General features: G+C 43.5%; 1 protein-coding gene across 1 annotated transcript in view; it reads right to left on the reverse strand.

The window, feature by feature from the left end:
- The window catches only part of LOC126188592 (uncharacterized), a 98,996-nt gene extending 82,984 nt beyond the window's left edge, over nt 1-16,012 (reverse strand). Inside the window, exons 1-2 of the mRNA XM_049930194.1 lie at nt 15,896-16,012; nt 15,589-15,727 (exon numbers count right to left, since the gene is read on the reverse strand). Of these exons, the coding sequence (XP_049786151.1) occupies nt 15,589-15,727; nt 15,896-16,012 (256 nt within the window). The remainder of the gene's footprint in view (nt 1-15,588; nt 15,728-15,895) is intronic.
- Nucleotides 16,013-22,181: the final 6,169 nt, after the last annotated feature.

Consider the following 22,181-nt stretch of genomic DNA (forward strand, 5'->3'; position numbering starts at 1 on the left):
AGTGCCGACATTGTGCATGCTCTGTTGCCCGTGTCTATGTGCCTGTGGTTCTGTCAGTGTGATCATGTGATGTATCTGACCCCAGGAATGTGTCAATAAAGTTTCCCCTTCCTGGGACAATGAATTCATGGTGTTCTTATTTCAATTTCCAGGAGTGTATTTCCAACCCCTCGTTCTGTTGCGGATTATGGACAGACCTGGAGGATTCGTGGTGTCAGTTCCCCAGACATTAGTCGAGGATGCCACGTCGTGTTGCCGCACTTCTGCGTGCTCGCGGGGGCCCTACACGATATTAGGCAGGTGTACCAGTTTTTTTGGCTCTTCACTGTAGACCCTCAATTTTTATAAAAAAATTGCTTCTTGATACATGGATTTGGACGGCTAGATCAATCTTCGCAAACTGAAACATGATGCTTCTTACACAATGCCTGATGTTAGCAACATCTCGCCTATTGAAGTGCTGTGCGGGCGGCAGCTGATGACATTTCACAAACCTCAGCAGTATATTATGTTATAGTGCTGTGTGGGCAGCAACAAATGACGGTTCACAAACCCAAGCAGTCTGTTAAAAATTTGATGAATTCATTTGAAGATTGCGGTAGCTGTCCGAAAGTATGGCCTGAATTTGTGAGAAAGGTTTATAAAATAGCGGCTGTTGGCATTTTCGTCATCATTATAGATACTGAGTGTAGTCTCAAAGTTAGATACAAGTAATGTGCTTAATTTCTATTATGTGATGTAAGTTCATAGAATACAAGTAACGCAGAAAAAAGAAATCTTGGGTTTAATGGCCGATCTGCATGGGGATTAGAGACGACGCAGACACTCGGATTAGAGAAAGATGCGGAAGGTAATAAGTTGTGCACATTTCGAAGGAACCACCTTGGCACTCGCCTTATCAATTTATGGAAATCACGAAAACGTTAAAATGGGAGGGCGGATAGGCTTTGAACCCCACTCCTGCTGGATATGACTCCTATGTCTTAAGCACTACTCTGTAAGAGTGAACGTAGACTTGTGTCATGAATAGTAGTACGTGCATTCGACGACCACGTATTAGTCAATATATCATAGTAAAGTCAGCTTGGTTCGAAACAGAAAATGAAGAACACAGCATTCCGTGTTTTTTGGGACACACATGATGTTTTGCTTGAATGGTTCTAACACTATCTGGACAGGTAATCAGGGCTACAATACCTTCGAGAGGTTTCAGTCATGACACTGTAGTTGGGGAAGGCCTGACCCAACTATAACTGCGCTCCCCTGTCTTTTTGCTCCACGAATACACAACCTGTCCGTATATTATAACTGCTGTTTGGGTATGCTCAGCCCAATTTTACAGCGGTATTCATGGCCTGACAGTTGCTATGAAGCAGCGAGAGTTCATCGTCTGTAGCAGTGTTGCATCGTAGAATGTAGCTAACGTTATTGTGGCAATTTTTATCAGAGCTTAATAATCAGGGAACGTCTAACGAAATACACGCTCTCGCACATCACACCATACTCAACTCCCTGCCCAACCCTCTCCACTTCATACCACATTCACAATAGGCAATTAAGATTCACTCCATTTGTTTTCGGAAACTTAAAATAAGGATAATATCGTTGTCTGAGATATCCAAATGTATAAATTAAGTACTTATCAACAAAACTTAAGTCATACAGTTACACCTCCATCTCAGATGTTCTGAGACAGATTTTGTTCCTGGACTATAAGTGACGTAAGCGCTGTAACTACGGTGGCAACTTGAACTACCAACGGTAAACAATTGAAGCTGCCCCCCTCCCCCTCTAAGATTTTCGCAGTTTTTCACTGGTTTACTGTTTTATTTAATAAGAAGTGTTGTATGTTGTCTCGAGTCCTTGTTTCCTGAGACTAGTATGACCTGCCCCCCCCCCCCCCCCCCTCCTAGTTCAGATCCTGGGTACGCCCTTGCTTGAAACCGTAGTGCATCGGAGTTATACCGCAAATCGCAGAGGAACAACGACGTGGACATCTACAAATCAAATGTCCAAAACATTTTCCAGAACGTTTTGAAGAAGAGACAAGTGTGCTAACTTTGTCCTCACACCTTGACTCCCGAACAATACTCGCATCCACTGTTTGTTTCGAAATCACGTAATCGCGTTCGCTACAGATTTATACTGTTGCGACATCTCCGTCTAGGCTACAGCAGTATCATTCGTGAGCAGCCTCGTGGGGCTTAATCCGCTAGGTCATTTGCATTAGGTTGGTGCATAGGTTAGTAGCGTTTTTGTTTTGCATGTTGGTATTCTGATTGCCATGGGTTTATTTACCGATTGTCATTTTTTATTTGTAGTTCATTGTTGCTAGTTGCATTTAACTGTTGCCTTACTGTCATTTGGAGATAGTAAGTGGAGCTGTGACCGCTAGAAAATGGAGTGCCAACTGAAGAAATAGGAACGTTTCCTACGTATTCTGGTGTTTGAGTTCAATAGAGAAGTGACAGCTGCGGATGTAGCCAAAAGGCAGAAACATTTGTGGCGGGCATGGAGACAATGGCACTGAGCAGAGCAAGGCAAGAAAGCGGTTTTCTCGTTTTAAGGAGGATCGTTTTTGTATTAGTGACTCTTCCCATTCAGGAAGGCTTTCGGGTTTCGATGAAGAATATTTAAACGAATTAATTCACTATGATCCACGTCAGTATATTCGAGAACTGGCAAATTTGATGAACTGCCATCATTCTACCGTCAAGCGACATTTGCATGCAATGGGCAAGGTACAATAATCGGATGTATGGTTATCGCATACTCTAAGCCAAATAATAATAATAATAATAATAATAATAATTACGGGTGGTCATATGTGCATCTCTGCTTGCTCGTCATCAATTGGCTAGTGAACAACACCGACCAATTCCATCCTGTATCGTTACTGGTGACGACAAATGATGTATTTATGCTAACATAAGGAAAAGAAAGATACGGTTGAGCGCAAACAAGGCAGCAACTCCCCGTACAGACACCTATGCGAATCCAGAAACGTTAAGCATCTGGTGGAACAGCGACGGTGAGGTTGAACTGCGAATTGCTTTCCCGAGGTGTAAATATCAGTGCTGAAGTTTGCTGCCAACAACTGAGACGTCTTGTAGACCCAGTCCGAGAACAACGACCAGGAAGACTGCGAGATGCGGTGCTACTCACGATAGCGGCCGTTCACATTCTGCTATACTGTCAAAAAGCACTATAAAGGAGTTGGGTTGAGAAATCATTCCGCACCCACCTTATTCACCTAATTTTGCGCTCTCAGATTTTCACCATTTCCGCTCTCTACCGAACAACGTTCAAGGAACTTCCTTTCCGGACGAAAATGCTCTCCGAACATGTCTCGACGAGTTCCTCGCCTCAAAACCACATGATTTCTACGGTCGCGGAATCGAAACGTAACCCAAGCGTTGACAGACTTGTAAATAGTGAGCGATAACATATTATTATTGACTAATGCCTCTGATAGGTGTATGTCTTGTGTTTGTTAAACTTATGGAAAAACACTACGAACATGGACGGCCGTGGTGGCCGAGCGGTTCTAGGCACTACAGTCTGGAACCGCGCGACCGCTACGGTTGCAGGTTCGAATCCTGCCTCGGGCATGGGTGTGTGTGATGTCCCTAGGTTAGTTAGGTTTAAGTAGTTCTAAGTTCTAGGGGACTGATGACCATAGATGTTAAGTCCCATAGTGCTCAGAGCCATTTTGAGGCGGAATAAGGGGAACAAGCCCGTATTCGCCGAGGCAGGCGGAAAACCGGCTAAAAACCAACCACAGACTGGCCGGTTCACCGAACCTCGACACAAATCCGCCGGGCGGATTCGTGCCGGGGACCAGGCCCTCCTTCCCGCCCGGAAAGCCGTGCGTTAGACCGCACGGCCAACCGGGAGGGCTGAGTAACCCATACTCCTCTCCAAAATTAAGAATGTTCTCCTAAACTCAAATTTTCTTCAGAAACTAGAAATCCTCCAGAAAATAAAAACTCTTTTTAAAACTAAAACCCTTCTTCTAATAATTAAGTCCTGAAATTAAGTGTTCTTGACAATAAAAATGTTCTTAAACAAAAAACCCGCTTTCATTGCGCTAAAAAACTGTTTACATCATGTATACAGTCTTATTGATACCGAAAGTTCCATTGAAACTAAAAGTTCTTGAAACTAAACACCTACTTTGTGTCGCGTGTGTGGATGTTCCCTAAGAGTGGTGTAGACATTCCAGTCCTCCGGAAGTACTTGTATGTTTCCCATATTTTTGGCCGAGATGCTCTTTCCATTGTTATTGAATCAGATAATAGAGCCACTCGACGGAGGTGTTCTTGTGTAACGACTTTAGAGGTGTTAGTTTTTAATTTCCCAGTACTAAGCTGCTCATATAGATGTTTTTTTTTCAGTTGAAGACATACACTGTAAAACCACAATACGTTATACGTATTGTATTAAAAATCTTTTATATTACTAGAGCACAATCGGTAGCGGTCTTCACGGTCATTGCATTTCAGCTAGTCACACACATGATCAACTGCATTGTCATTGGCAGATACAGGGCGTCCAGAAAAGGACTCCCTGATTTCAAAATTAAATATCTCGAAAACAAAGATCGATAGAGGAATGCAGTAAACGGTATGTTTATTGTGAAAGCTGTAAGAAGTTTATACAGCAGTTTGAAATAATAGTTACAAAAGCTACTAACAGATGGCGCTGTAATCGCCATACGTAATGCCTAGTATCAATAGTGATCCGAAGCCCAGAGCGATCAGTTCCACTATTGAAACGTGAAAGGAGGTTAGCATACCGAAGGAAGACATTAAAACCATGTACTCCATTGAACAACGCGTTTTTCTGGTGCTAGAGTACCACAGGTTAGAAGAGAGTCCTACGGCAACAAGGCGAAGTTTTCAAGCACGATTTACAGTAATGTTCCAAAAGGACCCGATGCGAAAACCATTCGTACGCTCTTCGCAAAATTTCAACGAACAGGCAGCGTAACTGATGATCTAGTGGGGCATGTTGGCCGCAAGCAAACAGCAGTTACACCTGAAAATATCGCCACAGTTTCTGGAATTATTCAGCGAAATCCAATGTCATCCGTCCGTAGAATTGCATCTGAGACTGGTTTGAAGCGTTCCAGCACACAGAAAATACTGAGAAAGAGCCTACACATGTTTCCATTCAAAATTCAAACGCACCAGGCCATACCCGTACGAGCTGTGGAACAAAGAGTTGCCTTTGCTAATCAGATGGTCACAATGATTGATAGTGAAGGATTTGATGTTGGCAGCATCTGGTTTACAGATGAAGCACACTTCCACCTGAATGGATACGTGAATAAGCAGAACTGGCGATTTTGGGGTTCCGAAAAGCCATATTGGTGTGAAGTGAAACCCCTGTATTCTCCTAAAGTTACTGTGTGGGCTGAAGTCTGCAGCAGAGGCATTATTGGCCCTTTTTTCATTCGAGAAACGGTCACTGGTGCACGTTACGTTGCAATTTTGGAACAATTTGTCGCCACACAGCAAGCGTTAGAGGATCGACCAGGTAGTGAATGGTTTATGCAAGATGGAGCCTGACCACATCGGACCGAACAAGTGTTTCGCTTTCTTGAGGAATACTTCGGGAATCGAGTCATTGCTTTGGAATATCCCAAATTTACTGGTGCAGGCACGGATTGGCCTCCATATTCGCCGGATTTGACTCCCTGTGACCTTTTTTTTGTGGAGATCAGTGAAAGACATGGTCTACCCGAAGCATCCCGCCACGCTGGACGAGCTTGAATCGGCGATCTCTGTGGCATGTGAATCCAATTCGGTTGAGACAGTACCAAATATGATGGCGAATTTCATTCTTCGTTTGCGCCACCTCTGTAGTGACAATGGTGAACTTTTTGAAAACATTGTGATGTGATTTTTTGCAAAGATTGTTTTCATACGATTATTTCACTTATGTATGTTGATATGAGTTGTACAGCGTACAGCGCCATCTGTTAGCAGCTTTTGTAACTATTATTGCAAACTGCTGTATAAACTTCTTACAGCTTTCACAATAAACATACCGTTTACTGCATTCCTCTATCGATCTTTATTTTCAAGATATTTAATTTTGAAATCAGGGAGTCCTTTTCTGGACACCCTGTACGTGACTATACATAGGTGACCGCCCGGTTGGCTGTGCGGTCTAACGCAAGGCTTTCCGGGCGGGAAGGAGCGCCTGGTCCCCGGCACGAATCCGCCCGGAGGATTTGTGTCGAGGTCCGGTGAACCGGCCTGTCTGTGGTTGGTTTTTAGCCGGTTTTCCACCTGACTCGGCGAATACGGGTTGGTTCCCCTTATTCCGCCTCAGTTACACATGTCGGCCATTGCTGCGCAAACAAGTTCTCCATGTACACGTACACCACCATTTACCATCCAAACGTAGGGGTTACACACGTGTGGTGTGAGACGTTCCCTGGGGGGTCCACCGGGGGCCGAACCGCACAATAACCCTGGGTTCGGTGTGGGGCGGCGAAGGGGTGAAATGGACTGCGGCAGTCGTCGTGGGGCTGTGGACCACTGTGGCTTCGGCGGGGACGGAGCCTCTTCGTCGTTTCTAGGTCCCCGGTTAACGTACAATACAATACATACAATACACAAAAGGTGCTTGATGGTTTGCAACGTAACTGTCCTTTCTTCTGCACTTGATAATGACTAAGAAGGTCAAACTACCTGTGTTCCAGTAAAACAAAGGACTTTTTCTGCATGCCACCTATGTCCTACGGCGTTTTCCCAGATTGTCTTTCATTAAGTTCAATAATAATGCGACTGCAAGTTAGTTTCATAGTTCATATGATCGATTTTTTATCTAAATGATGTATAACGAGTCATTTTACAGGATATCTGTACATGATTAGCTTTAACATTAATGAACATGTTATTTTTCAGTCCTATTTACGCAACTACACTTAAAAATTAGGATTTTTTATAGAATTTATTTTTTACTGACCACCGATTTCAAGTAAAAATTCACATATCAAACAGAAGGAATTGTGTAGCAGAAATTATTTTCGGTTAGCAGTAAAATATGGCTTACCACTTGTCAGATATTTTATGTTATTGTGCAAATGATGAAAGATTTCTGTCTCCTATCTCCTTACTCACTGATAGCTTAAATAATTGCTATAATGCTCATTTTTTTTCCTTTTTGTGTTGTCAGTGCAAGCACCAATATACTTCTCAAATTTTTGTGGGCGATCAAAAAGTTTCCGTTTGAGGGCGCTGCTGCAGCGTATATGCAACATAGCGCGACTCTAATACGGGTATATAAGCACCGACATGACGCGCATGCGGTAAATGCGGAACCGTGAACCATAGCGATGTTATTACCGAAAGCGTCCAAACAGGACCAACGTAGGATCTTGGAGTAGTGAAGCAACTTAAATCAGTTAACAAGTCTTCCGGTCCAGACTATACTCAAGTTAGGTTCCTTTCAGAGTATGCTGATGCGATAGCTCCATACTTAACAATCATATTCAACCATTCGCTCGACGAAAGACCCGTACCCAAAGACTGGAAAGTTGCACAAGTCACACCAATATTCAAGAAAGGTGATAGGAGTAATTCACTAAATTACAGGCCCAAATCATTAACGTCGATATGCAGCAGGACTTAGGAACATATATTGTATTCGAAAATTATGCGTTTCCTCCACGAGAACAGTCTAAGGACACACAGTCAACAAGGATTTAGAAAACATCGTTCTTGTGAAACACATCTAGCTCTTTACTCAAACGAAGTGTTGAGTAATATTGACAAGGGATTTCAAATTGATCCCGTATCTCTAGATTTCCAGAAGGCCTTTGATACTGTACCACACAAGCGGCTTGTAGTGAAATTGCGTGCCGGTCGCTGGGGCCGAGCGGTTCCAGGCGATTCAGTCCGGAACCGGGCGACTGCTACGGTCGCAGGTTCGAATCCTGCCTCGGGCATGGATGTGTGTGATATCCTTAGGTTAGTTAGGTTTAAGTAATTCTAAGTTCCTGGGGGCTGAGACCTCAGATGTTAAGTCCCATAGTGCTGAGAGCCATTTGAACCATTTTTGAAATTGCGTGCTTATGGAATATCGTCTCAGTTATGTGACTGGATTCGTGATTTGCTGTCAGAGAGGTCACAGTTCGTAGTAACTGACGGAAAGTCATCCAGTACAACAGAAGTGATTTCTGGCGTTCCCCAAGGAAGTGTTATAGGCCCTTTGCTGTTCCTTAGTATAAATGATTTAGGAACCAATTTGAGCAGTCATCTTAGGTTGTTTGCAGATGATACTGTACTTTATCGACTAGTAAAGTCATCAGAAGATCAAAAGAAGTTACAAAATGATTTAGAAAAGATATCTGTATGGTGCAAAAATTGGCAATTGGTCATAAATAACGAAAAGTGTGAGGTCATCCACATGAGAGCTAAAAGGAATCCGTTAAACTTCGATTACACGATCAATCAGTCAAATGTAAAGACCGTTAATTTTACTTAATACCGAGGAATTACAATTAAGAACAATAAGACTAAAAACAGCCGACCTGTTGCAATGGATAAAGAAATCTTTACCTAGGTTTCGGCAGATTTAAATCTGTCTTCTTCAGAAGGCGGCAATTTTTACATAAATATGGAATGATATATCATCGTCGTTTTTACAAATATCTGCATAGATCCCTTAGTCCAAATTAAAATATAGCCCTGAAAATAGGGTTTGTCATGTAAATAAAAATTAGTAAGAACAACTTAAATTGCAAGAAACACATAACAAATGTTTTGGGGAAGGCTAACCAAAGACTACGTTTTGTTGGTAGCACACTTAGAAAATGTAACAGATCTACTAAAGAGAATGTCTAGTCTACGCTTGTCCGTTCTCTTTTAGAACAGTACTGTGCGGTGTGGGATCCTTACCAGATAGGACTGACAAAGTACGTCGGGAAAGTTCAAAGAAGGGCAGTACGTTTTGTATCGTCGCGAAATAGGGAAGAGAGTATCACTGGACTGACACAGGATTTGGGGTGGACATTATTAAAACAAAGGCGGTTTTCAAAACTGCGGCAGAATGTTCTCACGAAATTCCAGTCACCAACTTTCTCTTCCGAATGCGAAAATATTTTATTGACGCCGAGCTGCATTGGGTCAAAAGATAATCGTAATGAAATAAGAGTAATCAGAGCTCGCGCAGAAAGATACTGTACCGCTGTAGGTGATTGGAATAACAGAGAATTACTGTGAACGTAGTTCGATGAACCCTCTGTCAGGCACTCGAATATGATTTACAGAGTACCCATGTAAATGTAGATGTAGATGTTGTTATTTTTTTCTGGCTCTCTAAGAACAGAATCTGCATGGGGAGGGGGGCGGGGGGGCAGCCTGTCTGTTCGTTGTGGAATAGTGCGTGACATGGGATGCTGCTGCTTCATGATAACGCACGTCCCCTTGTCGTAAATGTCGTAATGTACAACTCAAGTGGGAGCCACTCAAGCAACAGCCCTACAGCCTTGATCTCTCCCCGTGCGATTATCACGCCTTCGGTCGCTTAAAAAAGGCCTTGAAAGGTCGGCGATTCCCGTCGGACTAGGATGTGCCGCAAGCAGTTACGATCTTCGTGCAGCAGGACACGGTGTTTCAAACGGGAATCTTCAACCTAGTACTTCGGTTGGATGACCGCCTCAATGCTCATGGCGATTTTGCCTCACTGACATACCGATTCTGGACTGCACCGCCTTCGGACGGAATTTTTTTTAATAGCGCCTTGTGAAGGTGCAGTTGAATGCCGAAATCCTATTACATAACTGCTGGTGAACGCGACATATTATTCTTACTGGTCGTCTTCATTCAATCAACACTGTTTTCCTAATTTATGGGTTACCCTATAAAATTATTCCTTATGGACGTATGCAAAATATGTTTGAACGTTGATTCGTTTATTTCCAAGATTAGCAATTATACGAAGCTCAGAAGTATCTGAACTTAATTGTTTGAGCAACTCAGTAAAATGCTTATTGTTGTTCACGTCTTCATCAACATTTACACCCAAAATCTTGGAGCATTATACCCTGTTTACTGACTGCTGTTCAAGTGCTACGTCAGTTGTTGGTAGGGCTGTATTTCTTATACACACTTACATACAGTGCAATTTTTCAAAATTTAGAAGAGTTCATTTTGAGAGAAGCACAAAATAATTCTTCAAAGTACATCATTAACAGTTTCTTTTGCTACTTTTCCTTTGATAAGATTTATTATAACACTAGTATGATCTACAAAAGTACCAATTCCACTTGATGAATGTTAAGTGGAAAGTCATTCAGTGTCTTAAGATTAGATAAAAAAGGCAAAGCTCCGCGTTCCAGTCCTGACGGGCCAACTGGGGCCGGATGACCACCGTGTCATCCTCAGCCAATAGCGTCAGCGGATGCGGAATGGAGAGGCATGAGGTCAACACGTACCTCTCCTCATTGGTGACGGGTTTCTGACCTTGGAATTGCTACAAACCAATCGAAGAGCTGCTCAGCTGGCCTCACGAGGCTAAGTGCAAACCGTTCCTGTCCTCCTACCAAGGAAAAATCCCTGACATTACTGGGAATCGAATTTGGGTCCCCTGCCTTGCAATCAGCCATGCTGACCACTCAGCGACGGAGTCCGGACTATGTGCAATAGGAGTGAACCCAGAATTGAGCCTTGTGGGATTCCCATCGTGATTTCTCCCCAGTCGCTGAAATTTTCTCTCCTTTTAACATGGTTTCAATATTCACCCCAAATTTCTGTATTCTGTTTGTTACATATGATTAAATTCAATCGTAGAATTTTCACTTCGTGGCGTGTGGTACAGCAACCAATAAACAGAATGTGGTGAATACTACAGTCTTGTTCGCAGAATTGATTTTATTGCTTTTTTTATTCATGACCCGCGTTTCACCTAACACTAGGCATCTTCAGATTGAGCAGTACAGTGTTGTGCTACGACTAGGGCGTCAGCAAAAATAAACAGCCCTCGTCATATATATTAAAACAAAACGAAACAAGTATCTGCTCGTGTAATACATTAAAGGCTTAACACTTGATAATCTTGCAGGTCTTTGCAGCATAGCCAGTCGCTGGAAGTCAGAATCAGGCCCGTACATTGTCCGTTACATGATAAACGCGCTGGAGGCACAAATTTTCGTTCTCTGGCCTGTTACATTATAAAATATAGGACGAAGAACGGCACCTCCAGCGCATTTACCATATGACTTACCTGATACTGTCTTCCAGCCACTGGGTTTTGCTACACAGACCTGAAAGGTTACCGGGTGTTACCTTATTAACATATGGCATGAGCACTACTTGCTTCGATTTATTTTACTACACTCCTGGAAATTGAAATAAGAACACCGTGAATTCATTGTCCCAGGAAGAGGAAACTTTATTGACACATTCCTGGGGTCAGACACATCACATGATCACACTGACAGAACCACAGGCACATAGACACAGGCAACAGAGCATGCACAATGTCGGCACTAGTACAATGTATATCCACCTTTCGCAGCAATGCAGGCTGCTATTCACCCATGGAGACGATCGTAGAGTTGCTAGATGTAGTCCTGTGGAACGGCTTGCCATGCCATTTCCACCTGGCGCCTCAGTTGGACCAGCGTTCGTGCTGGACGTGCAGACCGCGTGAGACGACGCTTCATCCAGTCCCAAACATGCTCAATGGGGGACAGATCCGGAGATCTTGCTGGCCAGGGTAGTTGACTTACACCTTCTAGAGCACGTTGGGTGGCACGGGATACATGCGGACGTGCATTGTCCTGTTGGAACAGCAAGTTCCCTTGCCGGTCTAGGAATGGTAGAACGATGGGTTCGATGATGGTTTGGATGTACCGTGCACTATTCAGTGTCCCCTCGACGATCACCAGTGGTGTACGGCCAGTGTAGGAGATCGCTCCCCACACCATGATGCCGGGTGTTGGCCCTGTGTGCCTCGGTCGTATGCAGTCCTGATTGTGGCGCTCACCTGCACGGCGCCAAACACGCATACGACCATCATTGGTACCAAGGCAGAAGCGACTCTCATCGCTGAAGAAGACACGTCTCCATTCGTCCATCCATTCACGCCTGTCGCGACACCAGTGGAGGCGGGCTGCACGATGTTGGGGCGTGAGCGGAAGACGGCCTAACGGTGAGCGGGACCGTAGCCCAGCTTCATGGAGACGGTTGCGAATGGTCCTCGCCGATACGCCAGGAGCAACAGTGTCCCTAATTTGCTGGGAAGTGGCGGTGCGGTCCCCTACGGCACTGCGTAGGATCCTACGGTCTTGGCGTGCATCCGTGCGTCGCTGCGGTCCGGTCCCAGGTCGAAGGGCACGTGCACCTTCTGCCGACCACTGGCGACAACATCGATGTACTGTGGAGACCTCACGCCCCACGTGTTGAGCAATTCGGCGGTACGTCCACCCGGCCTCCCGCATGTCCACTATACGCCCTCTCTCAAAGTCCGTCAACTGCACATACGGTTCACGTCCACGCTGTCGCGGCATGCTACCAGTGTTAAAGACTGCGATGGAGCTCCGTATGCCACGGCAAACTGGCTGACACTGACGGCGGCGGTGCACAAATGCTGCGCAGCTAGCGCCATTCGACGGCCAACACCGCGGTTCCTGGTGTGTCCGCTGTGCCGTGCGTGTGATCATTGCTTGTACAGCCCTCTCGCAGTGTCCGGAGCAAGTATGGTGGGTCTGACACACCGGAGTCAATGTGTTCTTTTTTCCATTTCCAGGAGTGTATATATGACAAGGGCAGCCTATTTTTTCCGATGCCCTTATTGTCGCACCCAAATTCCACTTACTGACACCATACTGATCAGTCGGAAGATGCCTGGTAGAGTCCGCACCAAATATGGTGGCCGATGCACCGTGACCATTTTTGTGCTCAGGGAGGCCGAAAGTGCTCCCGTTCGGTCGGTCAGCAATGACAGAGTCGAGGTGCACGCCCTGTAGTTTTTCTCAAAAGTTTTTGCAGAAACTACTAGTTAAAAAATATTCATTTTTGCATTATTAATAGCTTTAAGTGTCAGCTTCATGATGATGTGGCCATTATTTCGTAAATGGTCACAGTTACTGTGATATTTACATGGAGCTAAGACACTGCGTGATATTCGAAAACGTTTGCAATGAAAAATAGGGGTCGCTATATTTTGCTTTTGGTGCATACACATAATATGTTGCTGCGTATGAAATTTAGCTAACACATTGAATTTTTCTTTAGACTTCGTTGGAGGTCTCTATCTGTAACCAATCTCGAGAAAATTGATCTAATGTGCACTCAAAGAGGAATTTACTTCGCCATATGATTATCATGTAAAACTTCATTATCCACTGTGTTATTCCACTAACTTTTACCACTGGCTTTTTCGATGAAAGAATGTAATTTTTAAGGGGCACGAGAAATGCTATGGGTTTTGGAACAGCTTAAGTTAGACATTACACGTTTATTTTGTACCAAGGATGTGCTTTTTCATAAGCTACTGGTCTTACTTTTTCTCAATCCCTCACTTAATTAACTTAATAAACCACTGTTTCAGAATTCTCTCGCAGCTGTGTCTGCACAACACATTAGTGAGGTGACACTGTGTTTTGGCAAAAGAAGCAGATTTCAACAGGGCAACAAGAAAGATGCGTGGGTTTTGTTCAAAATTCGCCATTCATGACGCTTCTCTGAAAGTTATAAAAGATTAACAAAACAGGTGAAAATAAATCGCTGCATTTGTTGCACTTTCAGCAAAATTATTTTTAGGGACTAACTAAACCAGAAATGACAGATCTTTTTGGAAAGGTCACTATGCAAGTGTGGTCATGGAGGGCTCCACATAAAATGTGAACGTAGGCTTCAGTTTAAAACAGCGCTTCCCCTCCAGCGCTCGGTATTTCCCCTACAGCACCTGTCCGCAATCCCGACAACTACTGCTATCGTCACACTTGTCCTGCCAACTGCGCATCAACTGGGCACGTTATTCTGCATTTACTCTACGAGGCGAAACGCTCGTCAGGAATAAATAAAGCAATAAAATCAATTCCGTAACCAAGACTTGTTTTCACGACATGAAACTAGTGTTTGTAAGGCATTAATTTAATAAAACTTGGCTTTTTGTAAGAGAGTAACATGATCTATGCAACCAAATGCCTTGGAATGGTTACAGAAAATATCAACTGGCGATAATTTATTATTTAAGGTTTTTAATTTTTGGTGAGAGAATGCTTAAATTGCAGCTTGTGGTGAATAACCCTTCTGGAATCCAAACTGCGATGTACTAAGTAAATTGTGAGACTGTTGTTGAGTATAATACTTTTTCAAATATTCTGGAAAAAGATATCACAAATTGGGCAACAACTATATAACACTTTCGTGTTCCCATCAGATCACTGAAGTTAAGTGCTGTCAGGTTGGCTAACACTTGGATGGGTGACTGTTCAGGTCTGTTGAACGTTGTTGCCCAAGTGGGATGTACCCAGCTCTTGTGAGACCGATTGAGGAGCTACTTGACTTAAAAGTAGTGGCGACTGTGTTTACCCCTCACATGTATAGGCACGCGTGCCGGTACGTGTCCCTCCCACAGTATGTCCATACGAGTGATTCCATTCACACTTGTTTTCGCTCCTTGACACCTGTGGTGTGGCTCTAGGCACTTCAGTCTGGAACCATGTGACCGCTACAGCCGCAGGTTCGAATCCTGCCTCGGGCATGGATATGTGTGATGTCCTTAGGTTAGTTAGGTTTAAGTAGCTCTAAGTCTAGGGGACTGATGACCTCAGATGTTAAGTCGCATAGTGCTCAGAGCCTTTTTTTCTTTTTTTTTTTGCGGCGTGGAGACAATCTGGCAGTGGCTCCGTTATACTCTGGGACATCCATTGGTCCAGTGAAGCTCATGCAAGGCATCATGACAGCCAAGGAGTATTGTACACTGGCTGCAGACGACATACACTCCTTCATGACGATCATGTTTTCCGACAGCAGTGGCACATGTCACCAAAAAAAATGGTTCAAATGGCTCTGAGCACTATGGGACTTAACTTCTGAGGTCATCAGTCCCCTAGAACTTAGAACTACTTAAACCTAACTAACCTAAGGACATCACACATATCCATGCCCGAGGCAGGATTCGAACCTGCGACCGTAGCGGTCGCGCGGTTCCAGACTGTAGCGCCTAGAACCACTCTACCACTCCGGCCGGCGCCATGTCACAAGACCAGGAGTGTGACTGATGGTTCGAGGAAGACAGCGGCGAGTTTGATGTGCTGGCCCCCCCAACTCGCCAGATCTAAACCTGATCGACCACATCTTGGATGTGACTGAATCTGGCTTCAGAGTTCGTCATCCCCCTACGTGGAATTTACACGAATTAGCCGACTTGTGTGTGCAGATGTGGTGCCAGCTCCCCCCAGGGACCTACCAAAGCCTCACTGCTTCCATGCCACCACGCCTCGCCGCTGTCATCCGTGCGAGAGATGGACATACCGGCTATTAAGTAGGTGGTTATAATGTTCTGGCTGATCAGTGTATGTGCATCTGCTCGAAAGCAGCTGCAGCAGTGGAGGGTTACCTTGCTGGTAAGCCTTGGAGACGAGCCGCGAGTGGCGCAAGGAGGACCTGGTGGGCGCATGCCGCTGGGCCAGGTCGGCGGGCCGCGCCGCCACGTTGACGGGCACCGTCGTGTTGAGCGCCGGCAGCAGCGACGGCGTCTCAGGCGCCGCCGCCAGCAGCGAGCGCGACGCGCGGCCGGCGGGCGTCGACGAGGCCAGCGGCGGAGGGGGCGGGGGCGGCGGCAGGGGGGGCAGCGGCGCCGCGGCGCTCGACGAGTCGCCGTCGGAGGAGGCGTCGGCGGCCGGCAGCGGCGGCGGGGGCGGCGCCGGCAGGTTGTCGTACAGGCTGCTGGGCCGCTCGCGGCTTCTGCCGCCGCCGGCACCGCGGGTCCTGCCGCCTCCGACGCCGCCGCCGGGCGCGTGCGCGCGCGGCAGCGTCGACATGCGGGCTCAGCGCGGCCTCGCCGACCGCCGCCTCATCCTGCACGCCACAGCGATCTGGAACACGCGAGGAAAGCCGGTGTAGCACTCTAGCGGCTAGCGTCGGCAGACTTCTTCTTCGGCACCGATACAGATCGATGAAGATGACCGATATGGGATGCTTTACTACTGGCAAGACGGTGCACTACCTCATTTCCTCACGGAAGTGCGAGGTGTCCTGGATAATCGCTTCCCACGTCGGTGGATTGGTTGTGAAGCTGAAGGGCCAGTCGCATGGCCGCGTCACTCTTCAAACTTGACACCTCTGGATTTCTTTCTCCAGTGTTTCAATAAAGACCGCGTGTGTGGCCAGCCGCTGTGGCTGAGCGGTTCTAGGCGCTTCAGTCCGGAACAGAGCTGCTGCTACGTGCAGGTTCGAATCTTCCCCTCGGGCATAGATGTGTGTGATGTCTTTAGGTTAGTTAAGTTTAAATAGTTCTAAGTCTAGGGGACTGATGACCTCAGATGTTAAGTACCATACTGCTTATAACCATTTGAACCATGTGTGTGTTCCTCCCCTACCAAAGAATTTAGCCGACCTGAAAAATCGAATCTACGTTGACGTTGTCGAGTTTGTGCAATGAGTGTGGGGAGAAATTGATTACGGATGGGATGTTTGTTGTATCACAAATGGTGGTCACATCGAACCAAAATGACACTTGACATTTTTATGTGAAACTTGAGGTTGTTTTCTACAAAATGACACATCTACCTATTCTCGAAGTTACCTCAACAAATTTCTATATCATTCCAACGTTGTAAACTCCTTTTTGGCTCACCCTGTATAATTTTCTGTCACTCCCACTTTTAACGTACAATAGTTGCCTAGGGTAAAATAATACTAATAATAACATAGATAAATTTTCTAATATAAGAATAATAATTTGGTTACAGTATTAGTTGATACATCGTTTTAGCATCAGGTACACTATCTGATCAAAAGTATCTGGACACCTATCAGTGAACATCCTATCTGTCATGTGGCGGCGTGCTGCCGGATGCAAGTCTTTGCATGTGAGGCCATTTAGACGAGATGTGTGTTGCTGATTGTGGAATGATGAGAAAATCTCCGACCCGGCCGGATATCGAATCCTGGTCCCTTCGGCTTGTATTCAGTCGTGCTGATCCCCGAAAGTAGTTATATTTAACCTGATACCAGAGGTCGTATTATCGTTCTCAATGTTTTTTTTACGTTATGCTACTAAAACATTAGTTCATTTTTGCGTAAATCAATTCAAATTCTATATGGCTCAAGAGCCCGCAGAAATACGACTACGTGCGTAATCAAATAAAATTTGTGACTGGACTGAGGATTTCATCGTAGGGTGGACGCAGCAGTTAAGGAAGTAAAAGTACCTTCGTCCGTGTCCAGGTACGTCATTCCCGACCCTTGTTGTTGATTTCCTATATTAATGACCTGACGGACGATATTAATAGTAGCCTCAGACTTTTCGCAGACGATGCAGGTATTTGTGATGAAGTACTATCAGAAAAAAGCTGCACAAATAACTATCCAAATCATGCAAAGATTTCAAGGTGCTGCAAATTTTGTAACTCGTTTTAATTGTTCGAAATGTAAAATTGTGCAAATTACAAAAAGCAGAATTGTATTATTCTGTGACTACAACGTTCATGACTCATAAATGGAATCATTCGACTTGTACAAATAACACTTAGTAGGGACATGAAATGGAAAGATCACATATATTCAGTCGTAAGTAACGCAGATGATAAATTTCGGTTCAATGGCAGAGTAATGCGAAAATTCAGGTTACAAAGGAAACAGCTTACAAATGAAGGAGGTGGTCGCAGATATGGAAACGCCAAAAAAACATTACGATGCTCAATACGGTTTAGGGAAGTCGTTGGCATTCAAATCAGTTTCCAGTCGTCCCGGAATTCGTAAATACAGGTCCCGTGTGGTTCTCAAGGGAATTTTATGGCGATGATGGAGGTGCACAGCGATCACGCTCCCTTCTCTCCAAAGTAGACCGCGAAGACTCAGTAATTTTGAGATGGTAACTGGTGGCCAGGGGAAGAATTCATGCTCGTGCTCAAAAACCTGTTCTGGACGATGTCAGCTGCGTGAACAGGGCCTGTCGTCTTAAAACAGAGCATTACCATTGGGCAACATGGAACTAATCTGCCAAAATGGACACAGAAACTTACTAGTAACGTAGCTTTGTACAGTGTTCACGCGGCTCATGACACACTACGATATGGCTGCCCAAATCATCACCAACATGTTTTACCCTTTGGACGTAAACTTCGCCAGAAGTTGGAAAGGCCCCGCGGAGTGGCCGCGCGGATTGAGGCGCCTGCGCGGCCCCTCCCGCCGGAGGTTCGAGTCCTCCCTCGGGCATGGCTGTGTGTGTGTTGTTCTTAGCATAAGCTAGTTTAAGTAAAGTCTAGGGACCGATGACCTCAGCAGTTTGGTCTCTTAGGGATTCACAAAAAAAGTTGGAAAGAGTGTGCAACAAGACTCATCCGACCAAATGATCTTCCTCCGTTGCCCCATGCGCCAGATTTTATGGCTTTAACTCCACAGTTTCCGGCTATGACCATTTCCATCACTGATAAATCGTTTTGGAATGCCAACTCACACTGTAGTTCCCTGCTTATGGAGTTCCCTTCATATTGTTTCGCTGCTGACGTGGTTCATGAGTGCGACACTTGGTTCTGCAGTGACATTTGCAGTTGTCGACCTTTTATGTTTCGTCAAAATTCTTTCCAATGACCGTCTGTCACGAGCGCATAACACACCCTTATGTCAGCGTTCTGACTTAGTGAACGATGTTTTTCCGCTTTTGCTATATGCATTATAAATCTGCGATATGGTGCCTCCTGAAACACGAAACATCTCGGCCATCTTTGCTATGGGAGCACCCACCATACGAGCTCCAACAATTTTCCCACACTCGATTTCACTTAGCGCCGACTTAATGCACTCACAACTGCACAGAACACGGTTCTGACCACTCAAAACGTATGAGGACATTGCACAGATGCCCTTCGTGTTCAAATATAACGGCGCAACCTGCAGGCTTGACTACCACCTGCATTTATCAAGTATGCATTTCTCGTCGTGTTTCCATATTTTGGTCCAAGTTGTGCATCCAAAAATTGGTTCAAATGGCTCTGCGCACTATGGGATTTAACATCTGAGGTCATCAGTCCCCTAGAACTTAGAACTACTTAAACCTAACTAACCTAAGGAGATCACACACATCCATGCCCGAGGCAGGATTCGAACCTGCGACTGTAGCGGTCGCGCGGTTCCAGACTGTAGCGCCTAGAACCGCTGGACCCCACCGGCCGGCCAAATCTGCGTCCCATCATAGAACATAATGTAGGACCCATACTAAATAGGACCGACAGGGGACATCTAACGTATACAAGGGCGGCGGGAATGTTCACAAGTTTCTCTGATAAACATGAGAGCGCGACAGACATACTCTTAAATCTGAACTGGTAAACTCTTGGAGATGGATATCAATTAGGCTTAGGAGGCCTACTTACAAAGTTTCAGAATGAGTATTAGGTGAAGAATGTAGCGATGTGGCTGATGGCTTCTTCACTTGATAAACTTTCATCAAATTTGAAAAAATATCAAATGACAAACATTAGGAATTTTTTCTTATTCAGTGCAGTGATCGGAAAAGGTGTCTATCCATATGACAACATGGATTCTTAGAAGTAGTTTGGACAGACAGAACTACAAGAAAAAGAAGAATTGTATAATAAACTGAATGACTGTGAAATAAGTGATGAAGGTTATAAAAATGCAAACTTAGTTTAGGAAAAATTTAATACCAAAAACCTTGGTGAATATCATGATCTGTATCTTATAACTGGTGTATTGTTATTGGCTGATGTGTTTGAAAAATTTATGAAAACTAAAATAATACCTTATGATTTAGATCCATCTTGGTATATTAGTGCACCAGGGTTATCTTGGAATGTGATGTTGAAAACCACTAGACAACCACTAGAGTTATTACATAATTATGATGTGATTCTCATGGCTGAAAGAGGAATAAGAGGTGGTACATCACAGTGTTGTAAAAGATATGTAAAAGCAAATAATAAATACATGAAAGACTATGATGTCAAAAAGATATCAAATTATTTACCATATTTAGATGCAAACAGTCTGTATGGTTATGCTATGAGTCAATATTTTCCATATGGTTGATTTCAGTGGGATGCTTCAGATTCTTTTCATTGCACAAAAAGAAGTGAAATTTATGATAAATCTGCACATATGTATATGTTTGAAGTAGATCTCAAATAGCCAAAAAATGGCATGATCTGCATAAAGATTGAGCACTTGCACCAGGGAATAAGTCTGTACCTAACACTAAACAAGCAAATTGTTGACTACTCTGGCTGATAAAAATAATTATATTGTTGATTATAGAAATCTAAAACAATAGTTGTATCTAAGAAAGAAGATAACAAAAATAAATAACCTTAAAAAGTACATAGATTTAAAACACAAAAGACAACTACCCAAGAACGATTTTGAAAATGATTTCTATAAATTGATGAATAATTCAGTATTTGAAAAAACGATGGAAAACATATGAGACAGAGTGGATATAAAATTAGCGGCAGATAAAGAAAAGTATGATAAACTTGTGTCAAAGCCAAGCTTTAAAGGGATAACAATATTTAATGAAAATTCTGTTGCTATCCTTATGAATAAGGCAAAAATCAAATTTAATAAACCCATTTACATGGGCATGAGTATACTTGATTTATCTAAAGAACTGATGTATGATTTTCACTATAGAATTATGAAACCAAAAAATGGAGAAAATATTGAGTTGTGTTATCAAGATACAGATATCTGTCGTTTTATAGCAAAATGTATGGTTATAAAGTTGGTAACAAGGAGGAGGAAAAATCAAAAGGAGTGAACAAATGTGTTGTTAAAAAGTAATAACCTTAAAAGATTATGAACATTATTTGTTCAACAATAAGGAGCAGTACAGAACAATTAATATGCTACGAAGTGAAAAACATGAAACCTGCCCACTAAGATAAACAAGAAAGCACAGAGGCCTCATGATGATAAAAGATATATTTTGGAAAATAAAATATAAACATTAACATATGAACATTTCTCATTATTGTCATCTTCTTCATAAACAACATTTAAAATTCTAATAAAAAATTTTCTATGTAAAAGGAAGCTCTACCGAAGAAGTTCAACAATATTAATTTGGTTAAATAGATTAGTAAGTTACAACTAAATCCTTTATATAGTTTTACTGGTTGTGAATATTTGCGTACCAGATATGGAGAAAAATTATCTTTGGAACTCAAAAATAAATTTAAAGTTATTTTACCTGATATATCATTAAAAATAATTAGTAACTGTGATCTTTAGTTTTTTCAAGAACATAATATTAAATTGAAATATAAAGGAATGAAGAAACTTAAAAATAATGACAATAATGAATTTCACAATTTGGAACTTAGTTTGTGAATTCGTTGAGTATTTCATGTGAAATACAAAGTAGAGTTCACGCCGTGAATTTTTTTGGAAATTTACGTTTTTCCTACTGCAATTATTAATCTTTAAATGGGCAACAACTTTCAGCTAAAGTAATGTAGTCACTGTATGGATAAAAAATTTCACAGTTCCATAAAGATAGGACGGTAAATAGTTTGGACAAGAAGAGAATATAAGCTTTCGAAATGTGGTGCTACAGAAGAATGCTGAAGATTAGATGGGTAGATCACATAACTAATGAGGAAGTATTGAATAGGATTGGGGAGAAGAGAAGTTTGTGGCGCAACTTGACCAGAAGAAGGGATCGGTTGGTAGGACATGTTCTGAGGCATCAAGGGATCACCAATTTAGTATTGGAGGGCAGCGTGGAGGGTAAAAACCGTAGGGGAGACCCAGAGATGAATACACTAGGCAGATTCAGAAGGATGTAGGTTGCAGTACGTACTGGGAGATGAAGAAGTTTGCACAGGATAGAGTAGCATGGAGAGCTGCATCAAACCAGTCTCAGGACTGAAGACCACAACAACAACAGGTATCAAAAAAATTCGTATCATAATATATGTAAAGAACGTGTTACAAGATACCAGAAAATTAAAGGTACATTCAAATGTG

Source organism: Schistocerca cancellata, chromosome 5 (assembly GCF_023864275.1).
Source record: "Schistocerca cancellata isolate TAMUIC-IGC-003103 chromosome 5, iqSchCanc2.1, whole genome shotgun sequence".
In the NCBI taxonomy this organism is placed as follows: Eukaryota; Metazoa; Arthropoda; class Insecta; order Orthoptera; family Acrididae; genus Schistocerca; species Schistocerca cancellata.